At 53.7% G+C, this 18172-nt stretch overlaps 1 protein-coding gene across 9 annotated transcripts in view; it reads right to left on the reverse strand.

Moving 5' to 3' along the window:
* CDK5RAP2 (CDK5 regulatory subunit associated protein 2) overlaps positions 1-18172 on the reverse strand; it is a 183555-nt gene that overhangs the window by 34299 nt on the left and 131084 nt on the right. For 8 of the 9 annotated variants that reach the window (XM_019966830.2, XM_019966831.2, XM_070795383.1 and 5 more), the window contains 5 exons: positions 16609-16797; positions 12586-13162; positions 9978-10210; positions 3574-3622; positions 863-1035 (listed from right to left, as the gene is read on the reverse strand). In XM_019966830.2, the coding sequence (XP_019822389.2) occupies positions 863-1035; positions 3574-3622; positions 9978-10210; positions 12586-13162; positions 16609-16797 (1221 nt within the window). The remainder of the gene's footprint in view (positions 1-862; positions 1036-3573; positions 3623-9977; positions 10211-12585; positions 13163-16608; positions 16798-18172) is intronic. The other variant, XM_019966833.2, reaches the window with a different exon arrangement.

Raw genomic sequence — 18172 nt, forward strand, 5'->3', positions numbered from 1 at the left:
TCATTCATTACGCATTCAGGAAACGCGGGCGCCTGCCTCAAAGCGCCCCCGCCTGTCTGAAAGGTAAATACAGTTACACTGGAACATACCCACACTCATTCACTACGCATTTCTACAGCTGCTTTCTGCTGCAAGAGCGCAACTGAGTCAGTGCAGCAGAGGACATGTGCTCTGCAAAGCCTGTGATACACACTACTGGCCTTTCACTGGGGAAGATCTCTCTGTTCGGGTCTGAACAATCCCTGGAACTTATGATGAACAGTGAGCCCTACCCGAGGCCCAGCAGGGGGTATCAGGACTGATGTAAGGGGAGCTCAGGGTGGACGGCCTCAGGAGGATGATTCCGCCAGCTGAGCCCACAGCTCCACGGTCAGAGGCAGGGCAAAGGGCTGACCCCAAAGGTCAAAGGTCACACTAAAGAGAAACACAGCAGATTTATCAAATTCAAAAATCTCCAAACAGGGGGTGAGGTCCTTTCGGGCACCCGTACAATTCAAACCAAGGGTCTTAAAGCGACGTTGCCTCAGGAAGAGATTGAGAGAAATAACAGGAAATTGACCAGATGGATCCGTGACCACAGCGCTTTCCAGACCACCACTGCCAGATAAGCGAGGAAACGGCAAGCCATCATCAAAAACAAAGGCGACTTTTCCCTAATCTCCAGCACCTTCAACAACCGCAGGTTTCTCCATCGATAAACGGATGTCTGAACGACGGGCTTGGGCCCTCCCGGGAGGTCCTCTCATCCAGTAACCAGTCAGAGGTCGCTACACTCTCCTCCACTACGAAGGCAGGAGGGTGAATTACCGTTCGAACCGGAAATCTCAGCTAGGTTTACGACGCTTGGGAAAGCGCGGCTTACCTTGCGAAAAGTTGTTTGCCAGGCCCGACGCCTTCTCCGCCTCGCTGTCTTGCTTCTGGTCTTGTGAGGAGCAGGACTTCTCGGACAGTCCACAGTCGGACGCCGCGCGACAGGCCGAGGGCGCGGGGGACTCGGGGAGAACGTGCTGGTGTGTGAAGCTGTCTTCTTCAGTCCTTGACCATCGGGATTGAAAGAGAAATCGTGTTCCACACTACGGCCCCACGCCAGGATAAGGACACTGGCCCTTTATCACTTACCTATACTTGCGACGTTGGTCTTTTTGCACCCCTAGGACAATTTTTAGCAAAGACATTCTATAAACAAACCAAAAAGGGGCTCAGTGGGCTCGACTTGCAGTCAGTGAAGTAGGGGGACCCACTGTCTGGCTGGCAGGGGGGGCCCTGAGAGAGGCCGCTCTGTACCAGGCGTTTCACACTCTCTGTCCTCGCTGGGAGGACCATCCGCAGGCAGAGCTGGGAGTCGGTGGGACATCAGAACCTCGCCCGCTTGTACGTGGCAGGGCAACCATCTGAACCCTCGTCTGACTGGTTCCAAGCCCCCAGGAGAATGTTGGGGGTGGGGACAACCCAAACCCACAGGTGGACTTGTGGGTCTACAAATCTCAAAACCCTCGTGGTCCCCAAGCTGGTTCCAATATCACCATTCAGGCAATCACCTGGTCATTAACCTGTGTTTCCCAAGGGCCACCTCCGGCAGGAGGAAAAACACCCTGAACTTCGTGAGAAGCCCACGTGAATCCCCATTATAGATAAGCGTCTTAATTTAAGCTCTTTTTTCTCCCACTTTTTCCTATTACTTCGTGTCTCATTATTCACAAGCTCAGACAGGAGCAAAGGACTCCAGAGCGGCAACACATTCATTAACAGGTAAACACCAGATGCGACTTCACTCAGACAGCGTGATGGATGCTCAGGCTCGCTGCTGCCCTGCAAAGGGAGGAAGGGGCCGAGGGCACCCGTTTAATTAGCTTAGGAGTGCCCCATGCGAGTGCTAAGCCTGCAGCTGAAGATGGGAGAACAGAAGGGACAGAAGCAAGCCGGTCAGAGATGAGAAGGGTGGCTGAGGAGGGCCACCGAGCCTCCCTGCCTTCTCCCAGCCCATTCTCCAGTCAACCACGGCTGGTTTTCAGATCAGCAAGTCTGCTCCTGTCTAGTCCCAGCCTGCCCTCCTTTGGAGATGCCCCTCTTCCTGTAGAACAGGATCTGGGCTCTTAATTCAGGATGTGAGGACCAGGCCAAGCACCACCGCCCACCCCACCTCCCCAGCTCCGTGCTCTGTCCACCAGCCACGTAGCTCCAAGGGGCCACATCTCCTACCCCTCAAGGGTAGACACGCTCCCAAAACCCCACCCCAAGCCTCACCCTTCAGATCTCAGCTAAGACAGCACTAGCGGGAAGGTCCTTACTGCCCCCTCCACAGCATGCCGATGGGACGAGACCCATTATCATCAGGGCGGAAGTGGAAGGTCGCACTGGCAGGGATTCTTGAGAATACTGCAGTGGGAGAGGAGTGTTTCTTCTAACCTTACAGGAGCCCTGATTGAAATGTGCTCCAGTGAGCTGTGCCACTTCCCTGCCTGCTCCCTCTAATGATGCTGGTGGCTTTCATGATGCCAAGAAAATCGGAAACGCCACATCCCAGACCAGTCTCTATTTCTTTATTTCAGCCCGAGGGATCCAAAGGGTCGCAGCTCCCAAGAGGAGCAAAACATCGATAGCATTAACAACAGTGAGAACCTTGAACAAGTTAACAGAGGAAGCCACAAGCTTGATGTTTCCAGTTGGCCACAGAGGCAAGCTAAGGGTGTAAACGATCCACTTAAACCACGAACATTTTTAAAAATTCCAATCACATGCCAGAAAGCTGGGGCTGGAGCAGGTGTACAGATATTTAAGACAGTCTTTGCCCTCAAAAGGCAAGAGGGAATAACAAGAAGCATCCAGGTGTGAGAGTAACAACAGATTCAAGTTCAAACCCCAGTGCTGCCTCTCCTTGACACGTAGGCAACTCTGACCCCTCAGGCTCCTCATCCTAAACTGGGAACAAGAATGCTCACCTTGTAGGGTCAGAAACAGTGACGCGGATGCCAAGGGCAGCAGCGGGCACACGCTAACACCTAGTTAGTGCTGCCTCCTTGCCTTTCAGGGAGTCCTCGAAACCACATGGCCAGGGCTGCAGTGCAGCCACGCGGCCAGCGCTACGAGAAGCGCCAGGGACCCTGGGGTGAGGGCAGAGGCGAGGGGGTCGGGGAGAGCGCGGGCCGCTTCCCGCGAGCCGACTCTGAAGAAGGGTTTTAAACCACAGGAGGAAGGCAGGGCCGCTGCCTGTGCACTTGCACACTCTGGAGAACCACCAGCAGTCAGACAAGACTGCAGCGCGGGGTCCACAGGACAGACGGGCCAGGCGGGAGCCTGGAACTCACGCTCCGGGGACTCGGGCCAACAGAAGGGACGCGTCGCCCGAGTCAGATCGCCTGAGAGCAACGCCAGGAGCACCTCCCACGGCTGCAGGGAGGCTGCGGGACACCCGCATCGACTCCTGGTTTTGTGTGGCCAGTGTTCATTTCCTACGCGTTTCCGCTTTATTCCCCAGATGCAGGAAACTAAGAGGACAGGAGGCAGCCCAGAATGCCAAACGCTGGCACATGAAGCTGACCCGCCGCGGCCTCTTACCCAGTGCTGCACACTCACCGCTCTCTCGCTTCTCTCCGGGTTTTCATTTCCACCTCAGCTGAATTTCCTGGAAGCAGAAACAACATCAAGAAGGAAAACATTAAAAGAAAAGAAGAAGTGCTCCCTAATAATCCCTTGCTCATCCATTTGCAGAGGTGCTATCCCATTTGTTTAAACACTCCTCTGTAACAGTCCTGAGGATTTAACGTTGGATTACCAAGAATACCGCTCAGACTGCAGGCTCCAGCTGCAGTGCTGGTTCCATAGAAGGCGACAGGACTGAATCTAAAAAGCAATCACGAGGGCACGGCTGGATACAGGCTCTTCCTGCTTCCCCACAATTCTGATTCCAGCAGAAGACCGGCCTGTTGCAGGAGACGGCGAACAGAACCCACAGAAAGCAGGTCACTCCCCTCCGGGTCCAAAATTCCAGAGTCTTCTCACCACAGACTTGCTCCTGGCTTCCCTTCCGTTCTTTCCTCCACGCATTCTAATGCGGATGCTAGTTATTGTGACTTAATCTCTCACTTTGGCCTTTATTTTTTTTTTAGCACACTAATGGTGATTTTTTTTTTAACCTTATCTATGTTGGGCTGCGCTGGGTCTTGGGTGCTGCGTGAGCTTTTCTCCAGCCGTGGTGAGCAGGGGGCTCCTCCCCAGCTGCAGCACGTGGGCTTCTCCCCGCGCCGGGTCCTCGCTGTGGCGCACAGGCTCCGGGGGACTCGGACTTCAGGGGCTGCTCCCGGGCTCCGGAGCACGGGCTCAGTGGTTGCGGTGCACAGGCTTAGTTGCTCCGTAGAGTGTGCGATCCTCTCGGGTCCGGGATCGAAACCATGTCCCCTACACGGGCAAGTGGATTCCTTACCACTGAGCCACCAGGGGAGACCCTCACTTTGGCCTTTATCACGAGCACTTCTCTTACCAAGTTTGCTTTAGAAACGTCATGTTCAACGAGAACAGGGATATCCCCTTGCAGCTGGGCGTGGACCAGTTTCTGCTAGTTCCCTAGCTGACATCGAGGTCCTCTCGTATTTTTCATTTTATAAAAGAAACATCTTTGTGCATACAGCTCTATCTGCACTGAAATTATCTCCTCCAGAAAGGCTCGGAGAAGCGGGATTCCCAGGAAAAGGAGGTTGTGCGTGCAGCTGAAGCCGCTGTCTGCCGCAGGTGGGTGACCGGAAGAAATGACAAAGGAAAACAAAACCAGGCTGGGGACACAGCTGGGGACGGCACTCCGCTGCCCTGCGCGCCACCACACGCCGTCGCAAAGGAGCACGGAGCCCACGTTTCAGAAATGAACAACTGTATTTTAAAAATATTTCCGAACTCTGGAAATTGAAGCCTGGGAGGAACTCTGAAGAAACGAATGGGTGGCTAAAGAAAAAAAACAAACCTTCAGTAGCTGTACTGGAAAAATGAGACTATAATTAAACAGTACCCACATGTACCATTTCCAAGACTACTCCTAAAAGGAAACGTTCTCGAACACGATGGCATGGAGGAGGAGATCACAGGAGAGACCCACGCTTGCTTCTCGTCCCGCAGCTCCCTCTGCGCCCACCAGGCTGGCCTCTGAGTGCCAGCACCGCGCGGGGCAGGACGCTCAGGCTCCCAGAATGGGCCCTGCGGGCGGTTCCTTGGCACCCACATCTCCCTCGGGCCCCAAGACAACCCTGTGAGCCAGGGTCAGGCTCTCTGTTTCAAGGTAACGACGAGAAATCCCGGGGGTAGAATGTTTCCACCCTCCCGGTTCACACTGCATTTACTTCACCGCATGCTCAGGTAAGCCAGAGAGATGGAGATGCTCTCACAGTCGCCTGCCCACTCTACAGGTGCCAGCCAGCCAAACAGCATCACGACACGTGCTTCACAGCTACCACTGCTGTTCAGAACAGGGACTTCGCAGGGCAGCGTGGGTCTGCTCCAGGGCAGGCTGTAAGCATTCTGGGTTGCCCGACACTAAACTCATCTCAAAACCAGAGGAAAACTCTCCTTGATCCCTAACAAAGCCCACAACCACAGAAGGAGCCCATGACCTGGATGCCGCCAGCAACCCTAGGTTCCCTTCTGCAGATCAGAGACCCTCTGGGGAGCTTGTAACAACTCAACAGTTGTATTCCACTCACTGCCCTTCCACCGCAGAGTTCTTTAACACCAAATGACAGACTGTTTTGGTGGGACTCACAGGGAGATGGCTGGTACGATGCACTGAATTCTTGGTGCAATCTGCCTTCACTACCATCTGTCTGGCTCTTCTAGAAGCTTAGGAAGCATGTCATGGAAAACTGCTCCCATCTCTCAGGCAAATCTCACAGCTACACCTGAAAAGCTATAGCGTATGTGGCGGTGGAAGGGTCCCATCTTGCCGCACAGAGAGACACCTAGTTATCCGCTAACACATCTGAACAAGGGCGAGGAGCACGGTGCAGGACCGGCTGGTAACGGGTGGCCCCACCTGCAGTGTCCTCCTTGCGCTGACCCCCTGTACGCGGTCACTGGTCACCACTTAAGAAGTCGCTTGGGAGAACAGTCCTCCCTAGCCCACACCCATCGGTCGTACAAGTTTAAGCTCAAACATCAGAGTCTGGCATCTCCTACGGGACCCAGACGCTTCTTCCTTTCCGTCTCACGGGTAATTCACATTAAATATTTACAGTTCTCCTCCCAGGTTGCCTGTGCCCGACGCTGAGGACACAGATGTGAATGGGGGTCCTGCCCCCAACAGGTTCACAGCTGAGTGGGGACCGTGGACCCAAAAGATGATTCCACAATAGCACCGTGACGAGGCACGTGGGATGCTGTGTGTGGGGGGCGCCGAGCACCACCCAGCCTGGACCATCCGAGTTCAGAGGAGGTGACGACTAGTCTAGATCTCCGAGGCTGGAGAGAGCTGTTTCATGAAGGTAAGGAGAGGCTCAGGGGCCAGGCAGAGGGCAGAGTTCAGGGCTACTCAGGAGCATTCTGTGGATACTCCACTTTATCGGATAGCCTGGCTCACGAAGCTAACCAGAGCTTGCACCACCCGCCCCCAACAACATTGGGGAAATAACCTTCCCCACCAGCCATGAATCCTCCCGACGTGGCAGGCTGAGCTCCCATGTCCCTTCCTCCTGGAAGCCTTCCCTTCAGAGTCCACAGGTGCCCCCTCAAGCTCAAGGACGCGTGCCAGACAGAGGCGGGGGGCCTTTCACCCACAGGTACCCAGGGTCAGGTCCGTACCACATAAGACTCCCAGCAGCAGCAGCAGATCCTGACCAGGCACTGCAGGTCTGGCCCTTTCCTAGGTCGGGAGGCCAGGACAGAGACCGCCCCCCACGCCCCCACCCCCCAACTTCCAGGAGCTCATGCTCTGAAGAAACAAAATACGCCCCCAGAAGTCACTGCCGTCACCTGCTGGGCTCCCTCTACTGGCCGGGCGGACGCCAGCCGCTTCAATAACCTTGCATCCTCGCAGAGCTCTAAGAAAGCACACTACCACCCTCCTTCTTGGGTGCTACCAGTTAAATATCAGAAAAGAAAGAGCAAGCATACGCACAAGGGTTCCAATCCACTGGGCCTTTATCCCAGCCCTAAGCTTTGACAACCTAAACGTCCACCAAGTGGGGATGATTAATTACAGCGCCTTCACACGAAAGAACGCTCCACGCCCCTAAAACTCACAATGTAGCCTAACATTTATCGTCTATGATTGAACAAAGGGAGACTGCAAACTGTCCTACTTCCACCCAAAATACACACATGGATAAAAAGGTCTGGAAAGTGTACACTCCAGGATGTTCCTGTTTTGCTGTATAAATGATGCAATTACAGGAATATTCGCTTATCTGTTATTCCACAATAAGCGGGTACTGCTTTGTATTAATAATAAAAAAAAAAAAGACTAGATTTAAATTTTTTAAGAACTCATGCTATGCAACTACCTCAAACATAAAATTACTTTATGGTGGGCTCGTTTCATAATTCAGCAGCCAGACTCTTCAGATGGCAGCCCAGAAAGACCCATCTTGGCTACATATTATTCTCTAAGAAAAAGAGCTGCAGAGACGTTCCTGAGACCTTTCTGCCTTTTGTAGAGGAGAATTAAGGTCTGTTTGTGTTGTCTATTAAGCCCGAAATGTTTCTGCTTCCAGAACCCACAGGAAACAAGAAGTGAGATCTCCTTGGGCTTGTCAAGGTAAATAACTAAAAAATAAATCAAGGGGAGGCGAAAGTTGACGGTGGGTGAGCGTCTGGTGCCAGAGGCAGTCTCTCTCGGCCTCCCGCTCCCAGGCAGAGGGCTGGGAGGAAGGAGGGAGACAGACAGAAAGTGCCTCGGGCCAGGCAGACACAGCTCCATCTTGAGGACCCACTGATCCCTCCTACAGCAAAACGGAAGCTAGCTTATTTGCAAAATCTTGGCCAAAAGACGGGATTTCGTGTAAGGGGGGAAAAGTCAAGTGTTCCTGCGCTCCGGCCCTCTGGGGTCCCGAGAGCTGGCGGCAGACAACGGGCCTGTGACGTGCCTGAGGTGGTGGGCCCTTTTTAAAACAGAGAAAACACCACTTCCTGGGCCCAGAAGGCAAACTACCCCACGTTCTATCTCGGCGTCACACTCAACACATGGACCCTTGTGAACCGTCTGTGTGTCCGCACGAAGGCACAAGGACTGCGTCAAACCCAGGTTCTTCCCTGTAAGGCCGAGTTCCTCACGTAAAACCACTTGTCCTGAGGGTGAAGCCCCCGGCTCCTGACGAGTACAGGACTCGAGCGCTCAGGACTCCAGGTGAGGCACCACGCGCTCTGTCCAAGGCCTGGCCTCCGTGATTTAACTTGAGCCTCATGACTCACAAAGGAAAGCCTCTGATTTGGGGCAGGGAGCAGTCATGACCCGACTTACACTTTGTGAAGACCCTGTGACCACAGTAGAAACGGACTCCTCCGGGCCCGGGGTGGACGCACAGAGGCCAGGGAAGGCGGGACGCACCCACCCCAAGGGGCAGCAGGCGGTCCGCGGGAGCCGTGGCGGCAGTGAGGAGGCAGGACCGGCTGATCCGGAATACGCACTGAAGGCAGGGTTCAGAGGGCACCGGGGGCGGGCGGGAGAACTGACTCCGGATGGTGTCTCCTTGGAGTCAGGGAGGAGAGTCCCCCACGGAGGAGGGGCCAACCACACCTCTGTCCTCTCAGGACTATCGTAAGGTGTCCGTGTACATTTACGGGTATGTATGCATCTGCTGAGAGAGAGAGAGAGAATGACAGACTGCACACGGCAGAACCTCATGGGAAATAGATGGGGAAGCAGTGGGACAGTGTCAGACTTTATTTTTCTGGGCTCCAAAATCACTGCAGATGGCGACCGCAGCCTTGAAATAAAAAGATGCTTACTCCTTGGAAGAAAAGCTATGACCAACCTAGACAGCGTATTCAAAAGCAGAGACGCTACTTTGCCAACAAAGGTCCGTCTAGTGGTTTTTCCTGTGGTCATGTATGGACATGAGAGTTGGACTGTGAAGAAAGCTGAGCACCGAAGAATTGATGGTTTTGAACTGTGGTGTTGGAGAAGACTCTTGAGCGTCCCTTGGACTGCGAGGAGATCCAACCAGTCCATTCTGAAGGAGATCAGCCCTGGGATTTCTTTGGAAGGAATGATGCTGAAGCTGAAACTCCAGTACTTTGGCCACCTCATGTGAAGAGCTGACTCATTGGAAAAGACCCTGATGCTGGGAAAGATAGAGGATGGGAGGAGAAGGGGACGACAGAGGATGAGATGGCTGGATGGCATCACTGACTCAACAGACATGGGTCTGGGTGGACTCCGGCAGTTGGTGACGGACAGGGAGGCCTGGAGTGCTGCAGTCCATGGGGTCGCAGAGAGGTGGACACGACTGAGAGACTGAACTGAACTATATGGAAGATGTCTGCTGTAGTCTCATACAAATGCAAATTATTATTTTTGAATGGTAATGTAAGAACATCCATTAAAGTACCTAGCACATAGCAAATGTTTGGCAAAGGCTTTCTTCCATCCTTCCTCACACCATCTCTGAAGCTTAAATCTGTTTTAACCAATGAGAGTTTGGCTTTTCTTGTTTGCTTCGTTTGTTTGCTTCTGCCAGCATTTAACATTCGTGAGTCTTTACCTGCCAAACCTGGGTTTCTATCCTCTCTTGAAAATTCGGAGGAACTGGCAACCATGTGGCCATGCCTTCCCAGCCTGGCCCCTGAGGCCCCTCCACCAGACCCCAGGTGTGGAACAGAGCAGAATGCCAACCACGGGGCAGTGGGCACCAGAAGGAAGCGGCCAGTGGGGCTCTGCCGTCACCCCGTCAGGGCAGGGGGTGGAAGGGGACGCCAAGGAGCTGGTTTCCTCGGGCCCCTCTGAGAAGTCCTGGACCAGTGCCTGATCCACCTGAGGACTCACGGGCCGGCGCCTCACTCACCCTTGAGAAACAGCTGCTCCAGCTGCTCCAGCAGCGCCGAGCACTGGTGTAGCTGCTCCCGGAAGCCCTCGGCCACGCAGTGGTCCACGTCGCTGGCCTGCAGCAGCTCCTCAAACGCCTTGATCATGGTGTTCACGTGCTGACGACAGACGACGCAGATGCTGTGGCTGTCCTTTATCTGCTGTCGTTGGAGGGAGAGTTCCCTGGCTTGGGCCTGAACTAACGAATCGTACCTGATACAGGAGAGAAAAGGAAACGCTGGCACCCATGTTAGAACCGAATTTCTGTGACCTTAACACTAACTGGAAAACTGACAAAGCAGGACTTTGAAAAGCCTGCAGCTGTACAAGTGTGTATACTTTTGGAACAAGTGCGACTACGTAAGGTCCCGACTCTTTCGATTTCAAAACAGCCAACAAATGCTGGAACAGAGGTTCTTCTGCAACACTTTTAACCTTTATGAAGCCCCCAATTAAAGTACAGATCGGCAAGGACTCGGGAGGACAATTAGTTTCCACTCACTCTTTAAAAACACTACTCGAAATTTGTAGAAAGGAGCGCGCCAACAGGCAGGGGAGCCGGCACACATCCTCAGAAGAGCAAAAAGGAAACTGACGGCGGGAAAGCAAGCCCAGGACTGTGCTCTCGAGGGAAGGGCCGCAGGACGACCCTAACCCTGACTGCCACGCACAGAGGAACTGTGACCTGTCAGCCACGGAAACAGGCGATTTTATAAGTCATTCATTCCTCGCAGTCTCCTAACAAATGCGCGAATATCTCCCTTTATGGGAGAGAAAACTGCCTCTTAGAGATGGCAAAGTCGGTTAAATGGTGAAGGTCTGTGACTCAAATAGGGTTCCGGCTTCAAAGCCTAACTAAACCAGGCATCACGGCCTCCAGGCACCGTATCTGTCTGCCCGTGCGAGCCCGCGAGGATCCGTCAACACTGAGAAAAGCGCAAGTTGAGGGAAGCGTGGCTCCGTCTTTCTTACCGACTGTGGGTGCAGGAAGCTGGCCCCAGAGTGGCTTGGCAGAGACCCTGACCCTTCGCTTCACTACCATCTCTTGAAATGATGACCAGTGACCACCTTCGAGCCCACGTGAGCAGAGAGGTCACGTGACCACAACACTGCCAACGGGGCCAGTTTAACAAACGAGAAAAAACCTGGCATCAGGGCGGGATTCAGTAGGCTGGACCAGCCCACTCCGCGAGCCCTCCCGGGCCGCCTTCTCGGGCACAGCAGCCTCTCTGAGGCTCCATTTCCTCGTCTACAAACACAGGGTTTAAGAACACCTCCTTTTCATCTGACTGTGAGGATTCAGTCAGAACAGGGCCTAACCTGGGGTCTGACACCGCTGCCCTTCAATAAATACCAGCTGCCTTCAATCGCCGGAGACGGCGACGGCGCCCACTCCAGCTGCCTTCAATCGCCGGAGACGGCGACGGCACCCACTCCAGTACTCTTGCCTAGAAAATGCAATGGATGGAGGAGCCTGGTAGGCTGCATGCAGTCCATGGGTTCGCGAAGAGTCGGACACGACTGAGCGATTTCCCTTTCACTTTTCACTTTCATGCACTGGAGAAGGGAATGGCCACCCACTCCAGTGTTCTTGCCTGGAGAATCCCAGGGATGGGGGAGCCTGGTGGGCTGCCGTCTATGGGGTCGCATAGAGTTGGACACGACTGAAGCGACTTAGCAGCAGCAGCAGCAGCAGCCTTCAATCACACTGTATGGGAAGCCTTGAAAAATGCACTCTGGCTCCTGACAATTCTCAACGTGTCTGTCTCAAATTAGTGACGAATGAAGGTCAGCTTTACAAATGATCCCATGTTTGTCAGATCTCATGAAGCAAAACTGTGTATCTCTATGCCCATAAAACATTATCTTCACGACCCAAGAATTCTTCTCTTTCAACATAGGCTTATTTCTCTGAGATGACCTTAAAGGGTAGAGATACGGACAGTATTTATTTTCTCCCCACCCTGCCTAGGACAGCGGTTTCAGTGTCGTCCACCCCTCCCCTGCAGGACAGTAAGAGCCGTTAACAGGGTCAAGGGTGAACACTGCCATTCAGCAACCGCACTACGACTCACCAAGTGGCAGGTCTAAAACCTTCACCCTGTCTCCCCGACCTGAGGCGGACAAGACCTGCTGGGCCAGTTTCGGAAGGCACAGGCCGAGTGTCCACCGCCAGGGTCTGTGGCCCCACACGTCACTCCCCCAAAGGCGCAGCGGCCTTGTAGTTACTGCTGCTGTGCAGTCCCTAGGTCGTGTCCGGCCCTTTGAGACCCCGTGGACTGCAGCACACCAGGCTCCCCTGTCCTCCAGTATCTCCTAGAGTTTGCTTCAATTCAGGTCCATTGAGTTGGTGATGCGATCTAACCACCTCGTTCTCTGCCGCCCTCTTCTTCCTTTGCCTTCAATCCTTGCCAGCATCAGCGTCTTTTCCAAGGAAGAACTGCCTCAGCCGGGCCATGACGGCTTCCCTGGCACATGCCCAACGCCTCTGCAGGGCAGCACCCCTTCCCAGGTCAGGGGCGCCCACCTAGCGGCCACGTGGGGGAACTGCAGGCTCACCCGTGGGAGAAGGCAGAGGTGGGACGTACCTGGAGGGTGAGAGGTCTCTGATCTTATTCTGCAGGTTATGGATTCCACCAAAAAGCTCCATGTTCAAATTCTGCTCCTTCTGCAGCTCGTACTCCTGGCCCACCAGCTGCTGGCCGAGGCTCCCCAGCGCCCCGCCGTCCATCATCTTTGGCGCCAGAGGGTGCAGGATCTTCATGTGTTTCACATAACGGACCTGGCGCAAACTCGAGAAGGCCATTTCTTCTTCGTCGGCACTGCCCTTCGACTTGCTCAAGCCGTCCTGGGCCCCTTCCGTCCCACACAAGACCGTGATGATGGCCTCGCTGAACCCGGAGTGCTTCTGCAGCTGCAGGATGAAGTTCCGGTAGCCCTCGAGCTCCGTTTCCAGGTCACAGATTTTCCGTTCTAAGTTTTCTTTATCATTTGAGGTATCAGTGTTCTCCAGCGGGTCGGTCCCAACCACACTGACTTTAGTGGAAAACTGAGTGTTGGAACTCAAGTGTGTAGCTGCTGAAGGGGGGCCTGGGAAGTCTTCAGAGGGGTCTTCGTCGCCTGGTGGCAAGACGGCAGGGTCATCTGGCTGGTAAACTTCAGAGCCTGGAAATCAAACCACGTTTACATCAGTCTCTCCACTGCTGAAATCTAGCCCTCTGCCCTGGCTCACAGCCCCTGCCGAGCAGACACTGTGGGAGCCTCCTGCCAAGCCCCTCTGGCTCGAGTCCTTCCCTCTTTCTTCTCAATCCAGCCTCCTCCTCAGAGCGACTGTGCTGAAAAGTGATTCCACCCTGATAACCACCCACCCCCACCTACAACTCACCCACCCCCCACCATCTTGAGAATTAAGTCTAAACTTCTCACAGTATCTGAGACCCTCCATGATCAAGTTCCAGGCAACCTTTGCAGGGACATGTTCAGCCACCACCTACGCAGACTCCCTACTAAAGTAACCATCATTCCCTGCATACAGCAGGCTGCTCATGCCTCCCTGCTTCTGCATGTGCTGCTCCCCCTTGGCCGCCTACTTTACTCCCTCTCAACAAGCTCCTACTCATCCTTCAACACCCAAATCTGATTGCCCTTCCTCTGTGAACCCATGTTCAAACTATGCACAACAGTCACTCCCCACTGCACTTCCACGGCACCTGATATGTAACACCCACAACAGACATGATCACGTGTGGGTGCCGGCACAGGATGGACATCTGGCTCATTCATTCACACAGCAGTTAGTTACTGGATTCCTCTCCCTCACTGGACTGCATGTTCCTTCCCAGCAGGAACTGGCCTTTCATCTTCTCATGCTCAGGGCCTTGTACAGCACCCAGCCCAGACCAGATGTGAATGAAGGGCAGACAAACATTGGAGAGGGAAGTGACATCAAAGACGAGCAATTCTGAAATCCACGGCAGGTGAGAAGTCACCACATCTCCATGTCTGCCAGCTTCCAGGAGACGCCATGACGTCCCTACAGCGAGGAGTTATTTGGCTGACTCATAATCCTGCCAGGAAACATCTCCTTACAGCTAGTTTCAATCCCCATGTTTGCAGCCAAACTCCTGTGGGAGGCAGGGTGGTGCTGCAGGAAGAACACACGGCTTTGAAGACAAAGTGGAGAGGGCTCACCCCCAGCTGGGCTACCTGCTGGCTGCACAGACTCGGGTAAGACCTTACTGCCCAGAGTGCCGGTCTCCCCAAAGCAGCATCTTATTTGTTGCTGTAAGGCTTCAAGCTCAGGCCTGAATCTAGAGCATCTGTCCTTAACCACAGGCCACACTGCCCACTGTCCGAGGGAAAGCTCAGCTCAGCACAAGCAGCTGTCTGAATACGTAAGAGGCAGCAGAACACAGGAGAAAAATCCATCTCTGAAAGTCAACAGATCTGGTTTCACACTAAAGCTCTGCTTAATGGCTGTGTGACCTTAGGCAAGTGCCTTAGCCTCTCTGAGCCTCAGAAGCTTCATCTGCAAAAGGGAGAGAGCACCTTGTATTCTGCTTTTGTCTTTAGTATCCAATGGGACAGTATCTGCAAAAAGGCTAACAATGTCCGGTACACAGTAGTGAAGGAGACCAGCCAGTATGAATATGCTTTGCTTTCCTGAGGTGTTCAAAGATGGGAGAGGACGCCTATTCCAGGAGACACGTGAGCAAAGGCTTGTGGACTTGGGGAAAGGTGGGCAAGGCAGCGGGGTACGTTGGTTGAGATGACCGAGGAGACCACGCAGAAGGAAAGGCGTACACACATCCTTGTCAGGCTGTCTATTCCAATTTCTGGGTTCTGCAGCTGCTCCTCGTGGCTTTAAGCCCATTCCTGTCCTTGCTCATGATGCAAATAACATAAAATAAACTTATGAATTTTAGAAAGCCACTGCTACGTGACCTCAGGAAAGCATTCCTAACAGAGCATTTTTACTGAACAAAATGTGTTACAATCACTAGCTCTGAGGGCCTTCAGGGTGGAGACCATGTCATTCACCTCTGCTTCTCCAGGGTCTGGCCCGGGGCCTGGGGCAGAGAAGGGGCTCAGGGAGTCCTGCTGGCTGAACAAGAATGAGAGATACAGAAGGAGAAAGCTCAACAAGGCTTTTTTCCTATGAGTCACACTCCAAGGCAAGGAAATAGCTTTGCTCTAACAACCTCCTAATAATGGAATTTCATGGCAGGAAGTGATGTTCACTCATGGGAATAAAGATCAGTTCTGATGACTTTCGGTAAGTAATCGCGAGGCAAAGACAAACGGAAGGCCCATACAAATGTCCTTTGTGATACAGGCTGTGGCGCCTCTGCTGTTCAAATGCACACGTACACACGCTCAGTACAGCTAGGAGGCGTCCTCCTCACATTCCCACTTGCACAGCAGTTTAAACTCTGCTCCTTACAGCTCCTTTAGACACTTGACACTCCAAATTTTGACTTCAGAAATGTCCCTCATCTACAGCAATTTGTGACTTCACAGAGGCAAGGGCCGACTTCTGGGCACCTGGGCCAGTACATAGCGAGTCTCACAGCTCAGCGTCAGCACGGCCACGTGGCTCTGCAGTCTCTGCTCTGTAGCCCTTCGTAAGGTTCCAGGCAGAATTTTTTTTTCATTTAAAAATCACTGCATAGCACTATTCAATAGCCAAAGCATGGAAAAAACCTAAATGTCTATCGGCAGATAGATAAAGAAGATGTGGTGCGTATATACAATGGAACACCACTCAGCCGTAAAAAGAACGAAAAGCCGCCACTTGCGGCAACATGGACACAGCTAGAGATTCTCACACTAATTGAAGTGAGTCAGAAAGAGACAGACACACACCCTGTGACATCACCCGTAAGTGGAACCTAAAACACATACAAACGAACCTATCTGTGAAACAGGAACAGACTCAGGCATAGAGGACAGGGAGGAGGGGCAGCGAGAGGGCTGGACGGGGAGATCGGGGCTGGCGGATGCAAACTGTTACATTCAGAACGGATAAACACAAGGTCCTGCGTGCAGCACAGGGAACCGTGTCCAGTTCTGTGATAAACCACGATGGAAAAGAATGTAGAAAAGGATGCTTCTGTGTGTAACGCAATCTCTTTGCTGCACAGGACAGGTACCCAGGGCCACTGACTTACATTATAGGAAACACTGAAGTTCTGGACATCCCTACAGTGCAGCCAGGGGACTCGATTACCCGGGAGAGTGGCTTTCTCCTCGAAGCCCAGGGCCCCTGGCAGCCTGTGAGCATGTCGTCGGCACCCCGACTGGAGGCCTCGGGAAGCGTATGCCACTGGGAACAGGGCCCGCAGCCCAGGGTCTCCCCAGAGCCCGGGCAGGGCTGTGTCCTCTGAGGCCAAACCGCCAGAACCCAGCCCACTGCCTGGTAGAAAAGTGTCAGACAAACGGACTGCCCGCTCGGACAGACACCCAGCGGGCCGTGACTCGCCCACCTACCTACTCGCTGGGTGGCCCTGGACCAGTTCTCTTTCAAAACCCCAACCTCCCTCCCCCTGTGTTAACGGGGACAGCAAAGACACCCTAAGATGCCTGCTGCGGGGCGCAGTCCTGGTTCTTACATGAAACCCCCAAATGGTGCCCGGCACACAGCAGCTGGTCGGCAGGCACAGGGGGTGAATGCTGGCCAGGCTCGTGGGCGGCCTGCTGCTCCTCGTCCCCTTCCCTGTCTCTCCAGACGCGGGGCGTGGCTTCCAGGCCTCCCTGCTTTCCCGGCCCGTCCTGGTAGGCTGTTCTCACGAGGTTCTGGGCTACAGGCATCCGCAGAGAGAGAGCAAAGTAAGTAAAACCCTCGACTTGAAACTTAGCCAAGCAACTAAGAAGAACACAAAGATACAACAGGGAGAATAAAAACACTGGGAGGCAAAATGCAATTTATGAGATGAAATTAATCTATCGAGCTGCCGTAACAGGACATAAAAAGCATAAATATACTGCAGCTTGTCTGAAATGGTTTAAGCCCGGGCTCTCGAAAAACCATGAGTGAGAAAATGAATTCTACAGACTTATGCCCACCCTTCCCAAGAAGAGAGGCCCCCTGGGCCCGCCAGGCAGCTGCCGAAGTAGCACCTGGCCAAGGCACCCCTGGGTCTCAGCAAGGAATCACAACATTGTTCAGTGCGATGGCAAGCCCCGGGCAAGGTGCCAGGGCCCCAGTGCGACTCAGCGCGTCTCCTTCCTCCCCAGGGCAGCCCCACTCCTGCTGCCCTGATGTACTTAATTATCTGTCCCTGCTCCACGGGACAGGTTCCCCTCAGAAGGCAGGGACTGCGTCTCCTTCCCTTCTCTCCTCCACTGTGTGCAGGCAGCCAGGAGCATCGCAGGCGCCCGGAGAACGTTGACTGACTGTGAATAGACGCCTGGGTGGATGGGTGGGTGGATGGATGGACAGATGAATGGATGAAGGACTCTGGGAAAGGAAGGAGGAAAGGAAGAGCCATCCTACCGAAGGCCTACTTCAATGGAGGCTGATCTTAAAACCTCAACTGTGCTAAAGCCAAGACACTGCTGTTTTGTCACTAAGTCACATCTTTTGCGACCCCGTGGACTGTAGCCCGCCAGCCTCCTCTGTCCATGGGACTCTCCAGGCAAGAATACTAGAGTGGGTTGCCATTGCCTTCTCCAGGGGATCTTCCCAACCCAGGGGTCAAATCCAGTCTCCTGCATTGGGAGGTGGATTCTTTACCACTGAGCCACCTGGGAAGCCTCAAACCCAAAAGAAACTAAAATCAAATCGAAGATACTCTTGGCTACAGGTCATCATAAAATCTGCACACGCAGAATCGCACACTAGGCTCTGGGAAACACCAGGGGTAAAGGAAAGGCTCTGAAACCAGGCAGCTGGTTCAAGCTGGGATGTCCGCCCACAGGGTGACCGTAGCCAAGTCCCTTTATCTCTGAAACTGCTGCCTCAGTGATCAAGTGGGAATAACTAGTGTACCTGCTCACAGGACTGGGAGGAGGCTTCAGGGAGACCACGTGTGTAAAGTGGGCAGCGCAGCTCAGGAGGTAACAGGCACACATCTGACTATATTTACTGCCACAGGCAGGCAGAGGCCCCCAGCCCCCTCCCAGCCCCGAACTGCTCAGATGCAGCTGTCCACGTCGGCCTGTAGCCGTTCCTCG

Source organism: Bos indicus, chromosome 8, assembly GCF_029378745.1.
Source record: "Bos indicus isolate NIAB-ARS_2022 breed Sahiwal x Tharparkar chromosome 8, NIAB-ARS_B.indTharparkar_mat_pri_1.0, whole genome shotgun sequence".
NCBI lineage: Eukaryota > Metazoa > Chordata > Mammalia > Artiodactyla > Bovidae > Bos > Bos indicus.